The sequence below is a fragment of the Diceros bicornis genome, chromosome 40, assembly GCF_020826845.1.
Source record: "Diceros bicornis minor isolate mBicDic1 chromosome 40, mDicBic1.mat.cur, whole genome shotgun sequence".
In the NCBI taxonomy this organism is placed as follows: Eukaryota; Metazoa; Chordata; class Mammalia; order Perissodactyla; family Rhinocerotidae; genus Diceros; species Diceros bicornis.
In genome coordinates this window covers 8,309,916-8,324,666 of record NC_080779.1, presented here as the reverse complement: position 1 = coordinate 8,324,666, position 14,751 = coordinate 8,309,916, and the positions used below count along the sequence as shown (strand labels likewise).

Genomic DNA, 14,751 nt, shown 5'->3' with positions numbered 1-14,751 from the left:
GCGAGGACACTTACAGCCAGGAAGCTCGTGCACTTTCTTTTACCAGAAAGATCTCCTGAGACTCAAGGGAGGAGGCTGGCGCAGCGGGCAGCCTCTGCTGGGCATGCCAGCCCAGGCCCAAGTTCAGGAGCGTGGCCCGTCCTCCCAGACAGGAGGCCTGTTGGGCCATGCCCGCCCTGCCTAATGAGGCCAGATGTGCAACTGCAGCCTCAGTCAAGCATCGTTCAGTGCTCCCTCTATTCAACTACCTCCTTTGATCTCACCCCAAAGGGGCCATTTTCCTCCTCCCCCTCGAAACCCAGGAGTTTCTCTCTATCAATCCTGCTTTATGAGACTTCTCTAGTATAGTCAATGCCTAAAGAGAAATCTGCCAATATTCCCAAACCCTTCCCACAACACAAGAAGCAGCTTTAGTAAGTCAGTCCTTGACAAAGCCATGTCCATCTTTAAATGCCACCAGGGACTCAGGTGGGAAATTCCATTGCTTATCAACAATCAAGCAGAACATTCTAGAGGGAATTAAGAAAATGGATCCGTTGCACGTGGGCTCTTTTTAAGAACGTATTTAAAAATACAATGCTTTCATGACACCACACAACACTGTGACCACCTGTGTCCCCGCCAAACCGTAAGTGCTGGGAAGGTGGGCTCTACGTTTTGCTGTGGCCCGGCCAGCAGGTGACAAATACAGGGTCAGACACTTCATAAATACTTGTAGAATGAATGAACAAATGGATGAACGGATGGATGAATACAAATTTCCCAGAGTACAAACATGAAGGCAAAAATTGAGAATGAAAACAAGGACTGTTTTATGTTAAAAACTCACTTTGCATAACAAACCCAAAATGTAATGTGGTTTGGCCTCTGATGCCATTAAAATTTCTAATGTCTCAGAACCTGAGCTTCCTTCTTTCTCCCCCCTCTCTGGCCTCTTTCCCTCTTCCAGATAAACTGCTGCTTCCACAGCGGGTAGAATTTTTCCTACTGTGTTTGGATTCTAAACCCATGTGAACACACAGCTGCATAGTCCAGGATGAGGCCTGGTCAGGTCAAGGAGCAAAAGACGCTTCCACGCATCTCTGCGAAGACATGTTAGCTCCGCCAACACAGGCTCCAGATATCAGCAAAAGGCTGTTCTACACAGACACAGTGCGCCTGTAAATCAAAGACCCTCCATCCAAAGGCATGGGACTGTCCACCTGGAAACAGCCAGAGAACAGCCGGCACCGTCTGTGCTCTACGGGTGGAGGTGTCGGCACACACACGTGGCTCACCCCCACATTCTCTCATTAGTCTGGCTGAACTGCTTCTTTTAAATAGAAACTCTAGTGAAAGGGAGAGGGCGCCAGTTCAAGGGACGTTGCTATTTTTAAAAATATAATAGTGTATTTAGAATCCATTTGAAATTGATTTTTCGATCGTTGGTAAGGTGTGAGATTGACTATGCCTACTGCTATATGGATTAATTTAATGAGCCTTTACTGAGTGTATGGGCAGGGTCAGGGATGGATGGTCATTTGGTATGTAAATCGGTAACTTTCAAAAACTTTTACAAAAATTTTGATTAGTCTCTGATAGTTTTAAGAAATGTTTTGTGTGAGAGACAATGCTTGAATAAGGTAAACTGCTGTCTTCTGAATCATCTTTTCGATATTGAATAATGAAAAAAAAAAACGGGAAAATAATAAATGTCAAATTTCTGACCTTAAGGCCATAAACACAAGAATGTCTTTTGACATTCCACGGACTTTAAATCCAGTCAATAAGAATGTATGAAGGAACCTCTATTTTCCACGTACTGTCTTAGGCACTGGGAGACTGAGATAAGACATACAGTTTCTGAAAGGGTTCCAGTCCAGTTCTAGCCCTGAAGAATTTAAATCACCTTTAAGATACTATCTCGTAATTTAATCTCAAAACATGTCAGTTCAGACGACACAACACAAGCATAATTATGCAGGCTAGAATGGCGGGCTGCCTCAGGTGCGTAAATCATCCCAGCGTTGTGGGGATCAGGGGAGACCCCACCAGAAAGCTCTACCACTGCCTTCCTGGGAATGTGTGAGCAGTTATTTATGCTTTGTTTCTACACGAACAGAAAGAAAACCACTCATTCTCCTTCATCGGTCTCCTCCAATCTCCAAAAGGCAGCTCACTGTTTACTCTCCGTCTGCTTGGACTTCCATCTGCTGTGACCCCCAACTGGCCTTTTCCTTTGGCGACCCCCAACTTCCATGAAAGACTGGCCTCTTCATATCCCCCCAGCCCCCGTCCTGCTCCTTCATGGCGTTTCTTGAGCATGCTGCATCAGGACCCTGTCGTGATAGGCTTGCACATCTCCTGCAACTTCCTTCACTGACTGGCTAATTCTTATTTGTTCAAATATGTCTGTATCAGCAGACATAGACAGATCTATTTTCTTTTTGACTGAAAACCTAAATATTTACAGATTTCAAGAATGCCCTTTGACCTTAATTTTATTACCCATAAAAACAGGGCAGCCACCTCTCTTATTGGCACAGACTTCACTTGCCTCACTTAGCAACATCGGCCGAAGGGAGATTAAGTCATAGAGAACTCGGGGCAGTAAAGGTGTGGATTATGAAGGCAAAGGTCAAATACGATGACATGTGATGCCCAAGTTCAGACGAGGCGTGAAAATCACCCCTGAGAACTGGAGTAATGACGGAGAGGCTAGATGCTGCCCCAGACCTCCCAGCAGATCTCCAAGCAGGCAATTGTATTTTACAGCAAAAGGAAAATCAAGATCACCAGTAGCATAGTAGTGATGAAATCTTAATAAAGGGAGACTGGGAGCTGGTGTGGAGGCTTTTTAAGCAAAGTTACTAGGGAGCTGTATTGGCCAAAGTTCTCCAGAGAAACAGAACCAACAGGAGATTTTATATATAATACAGTTATGCATCACCTAATGAGGGGGATACGTTCTGAGAACTGCATCGTTAGGCGATTTCGTTGTTGTGCGAACATCATAGAGTGTTCTTACACAAACCTAGATGGTACAGTCTACTACACACCTAGGCTGTATGGTACTAATCTTACGGGACCACTGTCATATATATGGTCCGTTGTTGACCGAAACGTTGTTATGAGGTGCATGACTGTGCGCGCGTGCGTGTGTGTGTGTGTATAAGGAAATTTATTACAAGTAACGGGTTCACAATATTATGGAGGCTGAGAAGCCCCACAATCTGCAACTGGCAAGCTGGAGACTCAAGAGAGCTAACGTGTAGTTCCAGTCGGAGTCTGAAGGCCTGAGAATCAGGAGAGCCAATGGTGCAAGTTCCAGTTCAAAAGCTGGCAGGCTCAATACCCAAGAGCTGATGTTTCAGTCTGAGTCTGAAGGCTGGAAAGAACCAACATCCCAGCTCAAGCAGTCAGGCAAACGGACTTCTCTCTTATTTAGTCTTTTTTTTTTAGTTTGAATCCAAGTCAGGCAGGAGGAAGTCCCACTTGCTCAGACTTTTTGTTCTATTCAGGTCTTCAGCTGATTGGATGAGGCCCACCCACATTAGGAAAAGCAATCTGCCTTACTCAGTCCACTGATTCAAATGTTAATCTCCTCCAGAAACAGACACACCCAGAAATAAAGTGTGACCAAATGTCTGGGCACCCCATGGCTCAGTCAAGCTGACATAAAATTAACCATCACAGAAACTATCGTTCAAATCCACCATTCAGGATGACAGTAGCAATTCACTTAACTCACCCCAGAGACACAAGGCCAGCCTGGTCTCCTGGAAGACGGGGGTCTCAGTCACTAGAGAAGGCCCATGCATTTTGTCCATGGTGGTCATCTTGAGGAAGTGGCCTCTCAGTATAATGCCACGTGATATATGTGGCTTTAATAAAATTCTCCTAATAAAACTACACAGGAAGTATCCAATATCTAATGTTTTTGTTCACCCAAGCTCGAGGAACTTTGAGTCATGGCATCTGAGTCAGAGATAAGCTTAACTACCTACTCCAGCCCCTCTGCTGACACATGAGGCAGCCCAAGCTCCAGATGCTGGGTGACTGACCCTCAGTGCAGGACAGGAACAGAACCCAGGCCTCCTGACGCCCAGTCTAATTTTTTTCAGTATCCCACTGGGCGTTTTTTCCTGCAATTTTGATTTCTTTCAGTACTGGAAGTGGTTTAACAAACATTTTGGGTTAAAACATGCACTATAAGGCCTCCTTGAAATATTCAGGTGTGCCCCCAATAGTTTAGTGGTTAGGACTCAGGCTCTCAAGCTGTCTGGGGTCAGATCTCAGGACCATCATTTATAGTCTGGGAAACCTTAAGCAAAAGTTCCTTTGATCTCTCCATGCTTCAGTTGATCCATAAAAATGAGGATAGTGTCAAATATGTATACACTGCTTATGGTGTGCAGGCTTCATAACAACCCTGCAAGCAAGCTACCATCACATCCTTGTTTTCCAGTTGTGGAAACTGAGGCACCAAGAGGTTAGGTGACTTAGCCAGGGTTGCACAGCTCACGGTTGAGGGACAGTGAACTCAGGGATGTGAACTCAGGCAGCCTAGCTCCAGTCCCTGCACACCCACTAGCCTATCACACCCGCCTTATTTGTAAATGAGACTGCCAACGTGTGTGCCTAGAACAGTGCCGGGTGGGCAGTAAGCCAACCTGCTCCTTATTGATACACTGCTGTGTAAAAGCATTTTGAAGCATGGAGGATAATAAACACTGTGGAAACCCAATTCTATATATTCACTGATAATCCTTAAAAATTCAGGGTGAGCTATATCTGAAAAACACTGTGAAATAATCTTATATAAATACACAATGAAGCGTTCTTCATTGAGTTTGGGTTTATGGAAGTTTAATTGTCAGACTAGGGTTTCCCATACACCTAAGACTGGCCTCAAGTGTTTTCTGGTTTAAATCACCTTCAGGATACCAAAGCCAACTGTCTCTAACACATTATTACAAAACACACACAAGCAGGGTTAACACAAAGGTGTCAGAAGTATTTAGTGTCTCGTTTTGAACATAGTTCTCCTAATTATAAGCCAGAACTGTGAGAACTGTGACTTATTACCTCCCCAAATAAGTGCAGGCCACGGAAGGCAGCTGTATCCATTTCATTTAACCTGAGTTGGCCTAGTTGGAATGGAAACCCAAACGGCGATTTGAAAGTAAATATAATTGATTCTTCATTTAAAATTGGAAACAACATTTAACACTCTCTTCCCACAATTTCAGGTATGCTAAGATATCATACGACTGCAATCTAAGATTAGAATTTTTTTCATTTAAAATAAGCCCATTTTTTAACCTAGTGGTTCAGTTTTTTAATTTCCGCAGGAGTCAATGCGTGAGGCCACACCCGCAAGCTCCACTTCTTTCTAGTGGAGGGAAATGCCCCCGACCCCCTGCGCAGACTGAAGGCAGCCGGCCTGCGTGCCAACCCCCGACCCCGGGGGACAGGGGGCGGTCACTTCCCTGCGCTCCGACCCGCGGCCACCCTTTGCCCGGCGCTAGCCCGTGGGTGACACAATCTCTCCTCCACACCCGGCGGTGACCCAGCTCGCCAGGACGAGGACCGCGGTCCTCCCTCCGGGGATGGGGCGGGGGTCCCTCCGGCCTCCAGTACCCCCGGGGCCTCCCCACCACGGTTCAGCTTCCTCCTCCCCGGGTCTCCCCCACTGCTCGTCTCCTCTCTCCCCTGGTCCCCCTCACTGCTCAGCTGCCCCTCCCCGGGTGTCCCCAAGGCTCGGCTCCCCTCTCCCGGGGTCTCCCCCTGGGCTAGGCTCTCGTCCCCCCTCTCCCCGGCTCCTCCTCAGTGCTCAGCTCCCTTCTCCCCAGGCGTCCCCGCGGCCCGGCTCCCTGTCCCCAGGCGTCCCCGCGGCCCGGCTCCCCTGTCCCCAGCCTTGCCGGTGGAGCCCCGTGTCCCTCGGGTGGCCGGGGCGGCGGGCACTCACCGCGCGGCGGCGGGCCGGCTCTCGCGGGCTGGCCGGGCGGCGGCTCCGGGCTGCGGCTCCGCGGCCGGCCGAGTGGAGCGCAGCGGCTCCGCGCGGAGCGCCCCGCCGTGTCATTTGACCATATAAGGAGCCGCCCGCCTCCCGGGCGCCGGCGGCGCGGGCGCGGGGCGCGGGGCGCGGGGCGCGGGGAGCGGGGCGCGGGCGCGGGCGCGGGGCGCGGGGAGCGGGGAGCGGGGCGCGGGGCGCGGCGCCCCTCGGCCGCCCCGGGGCGCGGGCGCACGGCCCGGCTCTTTGTTCGCCTTGGGCTTGTCCGTCGCCGCGGGGCCCTCGGGGCCTTAGTGGTGGTGACGCCGGGCTGCGCCCCCGCGTCGGCTCCCGGGCTCCGAGTTTGGGGCGAGGGCCGCAGGGGCAGAGGGCCCACGGCCGGACTCCCCGGCCGGCTCCGGGACCGCGAGGCCGGCCGAGCCTGAGAGGGCGCGGGGGGAGCGCGAGGGACGCGCCGCGGCCACGGCTCAGGTCTCCGACGGCAGGAAGCCCGCGCCCGGGATGTATGTGCACGGTGGGCTTTTCTCCGCCTTACCCTGCAGACCCCTCTGCCACGAAGTGAGCCCAGCAGACGGATGACGCCAGGTTCTTTGTTCCGATAGAGAGGGGACGGGGGAAGGTCCAGTCCCCAACACTCCAGGGGGAGAGGGCTGTTGATACCTTCTGTTCTCCACTCCAGGGCGGGAAAAGAAAAGTGAGGTGGAGCAAGTGCCTCCCACACTCAAAGCCCGGGCCCTGTGCCTGAAGCCCACACTTGATGGGGACAGATGGCAGGACAAGGGGCACGGGCTGAGTCCCACGCATGGGAAAGGGGGCGTCGGGAAGAAACATTTGCTCCTACACCTGTGTCTGCACCAACTCGAGAGCAAACATTTGATATAGTTCTTTAGTTCTATAAATTTTCTTCTAACTGCTTTCGCTGTGTCACACAGATTCTGATGTTGTTTTCCATATTATTATTTTAAGAAATTCTACAATTTAATTTTGCATTTCCCCTTTGGCCTAAAGGATAGGGGAACATATTAAATGACCCTATGGGGATGTAATCAGCAAAATCCAGACTCTGGAAGCAAATTTATCCAGTTTCTACAATAATGCGGCAAAAACAAAAACAAAAAAAAACAAGAAAGAAAGAAGGAGAGAGAAGAGGAAGAAACCGATAGATTAAAAAAAAACAACCAACCGCAGTGAATGGATGGACCTTATTTAGATTCTGAATCCAAGAACAAAATATTAAAAAAATAAATTTTTATGAGACAATCTGGGAAAATGTGACACTAATAGGATATCTGATGACAATAAATTATTACTTTATTTTAGGTGTAATAATGAAATTACACACACACATTTTTAAAGCCCTTACTTTTCAGAAATAGTGCCAAAATATTTACCTATTATGTCTAGGGTTGTTTCAAAATAACTTGAGGTGGAGGGAATGGATGGGACCAATATATACGCAATAGTATCAGCCATGGATTAATGGTAACCCTTGAAGCTGGGTGACAAGTATGTGCGAATTCATTATACTAGTCTTTCTCCTTTTGTAATGCTTGAAAAATTCCATAATGAAAAATGTTTTCAACTACAAATGCATGTACCATTTGCCGTTAACCCAGCATTTCCCCTTACAGGAAATTATCTCACAAATAGACTCACTCATGGGTAAATTGATATGCATCCAAGAGGAGTCATTGTAGAATTGTTTGTAATAGCAACATATTGGGCCAGGTTATGTATTCATCAATTGGGCCTAATTAAATATCTTACAGTACATTCTAGAATTATTTCTATGTGCAGCTGTTAAAAAGAACAGAGTAGCTCCATTTATTGATTTGGCATGATCTCCAAGATATATCAACCAAAGAAAAGTAGAGAGCTCTCTGTAGACAGTAACCAACCATTGTCAATACAGAAAAGGAGGAAGGAGGGGACGACAACATATACACGTAATAGTGGTGCCTCTGGGGCCATCTGGGTGGCTGGAGGTCCGGAGTGGAAGGGAGATTAAATTTTACTATATACCCTTTGGTTTCTTTTTAATTTTGAGCTATATAAATGTATTACCCACTCAAAAAATAAAAATGTTTTAAAAATTAAAGCAACACATGCTCCTTCGTTAAGAAAAATAGGAAACAAATTTGTTAAACTGAGTTTATAGAAAGTCACAGGAGGTTGGCTAGAGAAACAGGAAGGAGGAATGCAGTTCTGGCTTACTGACATGTGTCCTTTTCTGAACAATTTTAATCAAAGGACAAACTATTAAAAAATAAATTTTCACAAGACATTCTCATAGAATGTATTTTGACAAGTTCTATCTTGTTTACCACTGTATTCCCAGGACCTAACTCTAGTGCGTGGCACATAGGACGCACTTAATAAATATAGATGCTGAATGAATGGATGGACTACAGAAGAGTTGTTTAATATGTGACAAGTCTTGGGGCCGGCCCCGTGGCTTAGCGGTTAAGTGCCCGCGCTCTGCTGCTGGCGGCCCGGGTTCGGATCCCGGGCGCGCACCGACGCACCGCTTCTCTGGCCACGCTGAGGCCGCATCCCACGTACAGCAACTAGATGGATGTGCAGCTATGACACTATCTACTGGGGCTTCGGGGGTAAAAAATAAATAAATAAAAATCTTTAAAAATAAAAAAAAAAAGTCACATAATATGTGACAAGTCTTTCATTTTGTAATTGATTATTTTACAGTATAGCAGATAGACTATTATAGAAATTATAATGCTATCGATGGCAGTATAGCTTGACTGTTGGATTCAGGCCTAGATTAGAATCCCTGTCCTACCTATGACTAGCTCTGTGGCCTCAGGCAACCACAAAACCTCCCTAACCCTCAGTGTGCTTATAGGCAAAATGGGCTAATAACACATACTTTCAAAATCATTGGGAAGATCCTTTGAGATGATGCATATACACCATTTACTACTGTTAGTACAGTCCTTGGCACATAGTAGGCCCTCAGTAAATATTAGTTTTATTCCATGGTATTTTATTTGATGGTAAAGGAAACATGAATCCAGAATAAGAAGGAAATGTGAAGGTAGTCAAGAGGTACAAACTTCCAGTTACAAAATAAGTAAGTCCTGGGCTTGTAATGTACAGCATGGTGACTATAGTTAATAATACTGTATTATATATTCAAAAGTTGCTAAGAGAGTAGATCTTAAAAGTTCTCATTATAAGAAAAACATTGTAGCTGTTTGTGGTGATGGATGTTAACTAGACATATTGTGGTGATCATTTTGCAGTATACACAAATATGGACTCATGTTGTACACCTGGGATATGACATAATGTTATATCTCAATAAAATTTTTTTTGTGTGTGTGAGGAAGATCGGCCCTGTGTTAACATCTGTGCCAGTCTTCTTCTATTTTTTGTATGTGGGTCGACGCCACAGCATGGCTTGACGAAAGGTGTAGGTCCACAGCCGGGATCCGCGCCCACGAACCAGGGCCACTGGAGTGGAGTGCGCTGAACTTAACCACCAGGCCACTGGACTGGCCCCCAAAGATTGTCTTTTTCAAAGAAAATTCTCTGCTATAGATAAAAGGCTAGTTCATGGAAGGAAAAAAATTAAGAAATGATATTTCCTGGGAAAGGGATCAAGTGGCAACTCTGAAAGGTTATTCAAGTTCTTCTCTTGTTTATTTCAATTCTCCTGTAATTCCTTCACCACCCAACACTGCGCCGACCTCCTTCTTCTTTGGGGTGGGGGTGGGGTGTTCAGGGAGAGGAGCAGCTAGGAACAAAGGAAAGAGAGGGAAGACCGTATGGTGTAGGTCAATGGCTCTCTGAAGTGTGGTCCAACCAGCAGCACCAGGACCACCGGAAATGTGTCAGAGGAAAACATTCTCAGGCCGGCTCTGTGTTTTAACAGGACTTCCAGGTAATTCTGATGACTGATAGTGCTGAGGTAGGATACCCCAGAGGGATTCCAACTCTGGCCTCAGTAGCTTACAGAAACCTAGAGATGCTAGTTTCTGTGGGGGTGGGGGAGTGGGAACGGAGGCAGACTAAACAGAGACCAGGCGCTGAAATGCTCAGATCCAATCGCAGGTAGTCCTTACTCTGTCGGCTACTTCTCCTGAGGAAAGCACAAGATAGAAGCCTCACAAGGTGAAGTGTTCCCGTGTGTCTCAGGGATGCAAACACTGGAACTTCACTCTCCTGCCAGAGGCCCTGAGGGAAGGCAGAGCTAGGAGTGTGGCCTGACTGCAGACCCCGTGGTGGGGGATACGGGTGGGCATGGGAGGCTGTGGGCATGGGCACGGGGCCTCCTCCTGACCGTGGCCACCCCATGGGCCCCAGGAGACCTCATCATCACCACGAAGAAAGGGAACCCGTAAAACATGAGCTGGGGGTCAACATCAGTACCTAACTGACCATTTCGATGAAGATTTTTAGAGCACTTTTATCCCATTTACGAAATAGGATTTCTCGCAGGCAGTTCCGCCCCCTCAAGCCCTGGGCAGGAGACTGCTGGATGATTTTCCCTTAATTCAGAGGTAATCATTCTTAATTGCCTCGCATGGCTGGAGGGTGAGTAAGTGTCTAAGATCATAAAAGCTGGCGGTAAGAGGGTGAGTTCTCGCCAGGCTCCCTGGAGCGGGGTAGTGCAGGAGGCAGGTCTCTGCGCGCCTCCCGGTGACACAGCCCCAGACCTCAGTGCAGTGGCTCAGACACCTGGGCTCACTGTTTCTAAAAGCGCGATTTGCCTGGATCAAGCAGGAAAACCTCTGTGGAAGATGACTCTGCAGGCAGGGTGCTCACCTGCCTGTGCCCATGAGCTTGGTGCCAACGTCGGCTCCAGCAAACAGAAGGAACTTGGTCTGGTACAGCTGTGTTCTTGTAGGACCTACACGTTGTTCCTTGGCCTGTTAGACTTCCAGGCAAAGCTCAGCCCTCCACAAAAAGGCAAACTTTCCCTTCCCCTTCCCCCTTTGCCATGCGCTGGTTAGGGGGGGGGAAATGCTTGGCTCTTTCTTAAGAGGCAAGTTTTCCATATCCCGTTTCTTTGCTCTGTCTCTTTCACAAACTGATGTAGTGGATGCAAATAATCAGTGTTTAAAACCTCAAAACATGTCTGATTTTCAGCCAAATCCACAAAAAACTCCATGATTCTGAGTTTGTCGTAGTTGCTTAAAGCTTTTTTGGAGCATTGGGTACAAGTTTCTGTGGTGGCTTTTATAACTCTTTAAGAAAGGTTCATGTGGCAGCTTAATAGCCAATGAAATGAAACCATTCACACCGCTGTTTATTTCCAGTCCGTCGAGGATCAGGAACTGCTGCTGGGCTGTTTCGGATGAAAACTATTTCTATTGTGGACCCAGAAAAAGTTTGCTTCTGATTTGAGATCTTTTTTTCTCTTTTTGTTTCAGTCCTTTCCTGCAGTGATCCATTCTGTTCTGTGCCTGCCAGTAGTTTTACTTTTTTTCCTCTGTCAGCTATTTAAAAACCCATTTGAAAGAAGTGTGGATGTCCGAGGTCTGTGTAAATCTGGCCAAATCCTATTTATTTATTTATTTATTTATTTATTTATTTATTTATTTATTTATTTGTGAGGAAGATCGGCCCTGAGCTAACATCTGCCAATCCTCCTCTTTTTTTGCTGAGGAAGACTGGCTAACATCCGTGGCCATCTTCCTCCACTTTATATGGGATGCCGCCACAGCATGGCTTGACAAGCGGTGCGTCGGTGCGTGCCCGGGATCTGAAATGGCGAACCCCCGGCCGCTGCAGTGGAGCTTGCACACCTAATTGCTTGCGCCACCGGGCTGGCCCCAAATCCTATTGTGAATGAACCATGTTTGCTTCCCTAAAATACCTGAAGCACTTTTCCCTGTGGCCTCTGACAATTCTTCCTGGCATCCCTGAAATGGGAGTTTCTCTTGCCTGCCTTGTTTCTCAGAATGTTGATTTTAAACCATACTTGAAATCACAATTATTCTTTGTGAATTAACTTTATGAGTCAACACTGCAACTTTCAAATCCCAGGCTCGCTCTCCCCTGCCACTAAAGTCCTTCTGTACTATGTCCACTCTGATCAGGGTCATTAACAGAAAATCCAGTGGTCCAGGGAGGAAGAGCCTGGGCTGGCCAGGCTCTCAGAGGGAGGGGGCTGAGCTCTCAGCCCAGGAGCCCCCTATGGGGCAGTGTGTGGCCACAGGTGACAAACACCCCTAACCTTTGCGTGTCCCCTCTACCTCACCTGAGGAGCAAAGGATGTATGACCTCTCTTCTTACCTTAAAGGGTTATTTCAAACTATCTAGTTCTTCTTCAAGTCCGTTTCACGGCTAATTAATCATTGAAAATATACTAGAGTGTCTCCTGTGGATGATTCTTCACCATGGTGTGGATTTGCGTGTGATGAAAAGCTATATTTTAGGGCCGGCCCCGTGGCTTAGCGGTTAAGTGCGTGCGCTCCGCTGCTGGTGGCCCGGGTTCGGATCCCGGGCGCGCACCGACGCACCGCTTCTCCAGCCATGCTGAGGCCGTGTCCCACAAACAGCAACTAGAAGGATGTGCAGCTATGACATACAACTATCTACTGGGGCTTTGGGGGGTGGAAATAAATAAATAAATAAAATCTTAAAAAAAAAATCTATATTTTATGTTGCTTTATGTTCTTCTAAAAACAAGTTAAGGAATATCTTCCGCCTGTTTCAGAAAGCGCTTTAACCTTCACCCTGAGAGTCACGACAGCGCTTTCCAGAACAGCCCTGCTTCTCTCTACGTCATTGCAATGGTAGTTGACTGTTGAAATGCCAGGAAAAGATCATCTCAAGTGTCTGACCTTCAGCGTACCCTGGCAGTGCTATTTGCCCCCCAAGAAATCTTTTAAAATTCTGGGCTATCCTAACCGCACAAATATTTTTGGACACTTCTGCACAGTTAGAGATGCTGAGCAATTACTCTCTAATAGTACCAGATTAGTCATGCACTTCCCCGCAGGGATGGAGGAGGCTCCAATGGCAAATCACTGTCAGATATCCAAGAAGTTCATCTAGCTGTCCTTAAATTTGAGATGCCTTTTTCTTTTTCTTTCTTCCTTCCTTTTTATTTTTGCCTTCATTTCAACAATTCGAAATTATAATTTCATCTTGCAGATGGCCTTGCCATAACCTAGCTCCCAGACCTTGTTAATGTTCTATGGACTCAGTTCTCTCTCCCCACTGTCTGTGTGGAGTGCCTATTTCCCTATGTCGCTATAGGTCCCTTGACTCTCCAGGTCGTGCTAAAAGCAGATGAAGGAAACCCTCGAGAGGTTTTCTTTTTCTAAGAATGTGTTTGTAAAGTTACCAGGTCAGGAGAGCAGGGCCTGCGATCCTGAGCTAGGAGGTCTTTGAGACCCCTTCCAGATCATTCTCTTTGCTCCCACGTGTTCCACCTGCAGCCAGTGAGGGAAGATGCCTTTCATCATGTAACTCCTGGAACTCCTTTGCTCACTCTGTTCTGCCTGGAAAACTCTTGTTTCTCCTTTAAAACCCAGATCAGGTGTCTCCCCTAGGAAGGCTGTGTGGGGCACCCATCCATAGCTTCATTTTTTTATCATTCTATATTGTCTCCTCTGTCCCTTGTTTATAACAACAGAGGAAAGAGTGAGCCCCTTATGGGCAAGGATTGAGACATTCACTTCTGTATTCTCTGCAATTTGCAACTTGTTCAATATTTGCTGAATTCAATTTAAGTTTCCTGAAAATGCCTAAACCAATATAGGGCTGCGGTGCATGCAAGGGCTCACGTGGGCCTACTTGAACCAGACAAACCAGGCTCATTGGCCACTTGGGCATTTCAATTATCGGGGCTTTGCACTGAGGTCCGACTTGCAAACAACTTGAATTAAAGCAAAGCGGAAGAAACGGTCCTTCCAGATGGCAGCAGATGTGGACTCGGCAATCGCTCTTCTTTCATTAACTGGAGTAACCCCTCAGGGTATAGCATCCCCTTGAAAAGGAGGCTGCAAGGGCAACACGTGGAAGTTCTTGGGATAGTGCTTCTGCCTCCAAGAGTCCAGCTCTTTATGAGGCAGGGGCTGCTTCTCCTGACCCGCTCCTGGCCCCGCTGCCTGAGCCCATCAACCACTAAGAACGTTGCTCGCTGAGGGACTTCCTTGAAGTCTGTGTCGTAGCGCAAACTAAAGCCAGAGTCTTCATTGTTAGCAACCGAAAGCAGTGAGTCTGTGTCCTTAAATTATGCTTGGGGCATGTTTGATTTTCTATCAAATCCTTTAAAAAATTTCATCTATACAAATGGGAACATACAAAACAAAAATTCTCACTCCCGTGAGATTTGTAACGGTTCCCTCCTCCACAAAAGCACAAGCGTGTGTTACGGGCCATTTGTGGAAACTGGTCTGCTTGCGATTTCCTATTTAGAGATAACAACTCAGCTGTAGCTTTGAAGAGGGCCGCCCACTCTTGAAGTGTGCTTTTGATAGGCAGGCTGCAGAGATGGTCCCAGACAGGAGCTCACAGCTCATCTCCCTCCAACCATACCTGTTTTAAGGTGAATCACTCTGAAAGAAAAACTGGTATATTTCCTTCATTCACTCATACTGTTGATGTATAAACATTCCCAAAGGTAGGCCAGATTAGGAAACTTTTACCTTCTTTGGCTGTTGCCATCCACACTCACAGAGATGACTACCGGGCTTTCCAAGTCATGTGATCCTAATTTTGACTTAAACATCAGCAGGCAGTCTTAGAACCCTTCCCAACAGAGACTGGAACCAGCATTT

The 14,751-nt window shown here is 47.1% G+C and overlaps 1 protein-coding gene across 3 annotated transcripts in view; it reads right to left on the bottom strand.

The window, feature by feature from the left end:
• Nucleotides 1-14,751, bottom strand: part of FHL2 (four and a half LIM domains 2) — a 66,225-nt gene that overhangs the window by 30,274 nt on the left and 21,200 nt on the right. The window contains exon 1 of one of the 3 annotated variants that reach the window (XM_058534372.1): nt 6,531-6,607. The exons of 1 other annotated variant lie outside the window; for it this stretch is intronic. Coding sequence is in view for 1 of the 2 variants with exons in the window: in XM_058534369.1 (XP_058390352.1) it covers nt 5,951-6,064 (114 nt within the window). In the remaining variant the exon portion in view is untranslated. Of the gene's footprint in view, nt 1-5,950; nt 6,106-6,530; nt 6,608-14,751 lie in introns of those variants that run through there. One more of the 3 variants, XM_058534369.1, reaches the window with a different exon arrangement.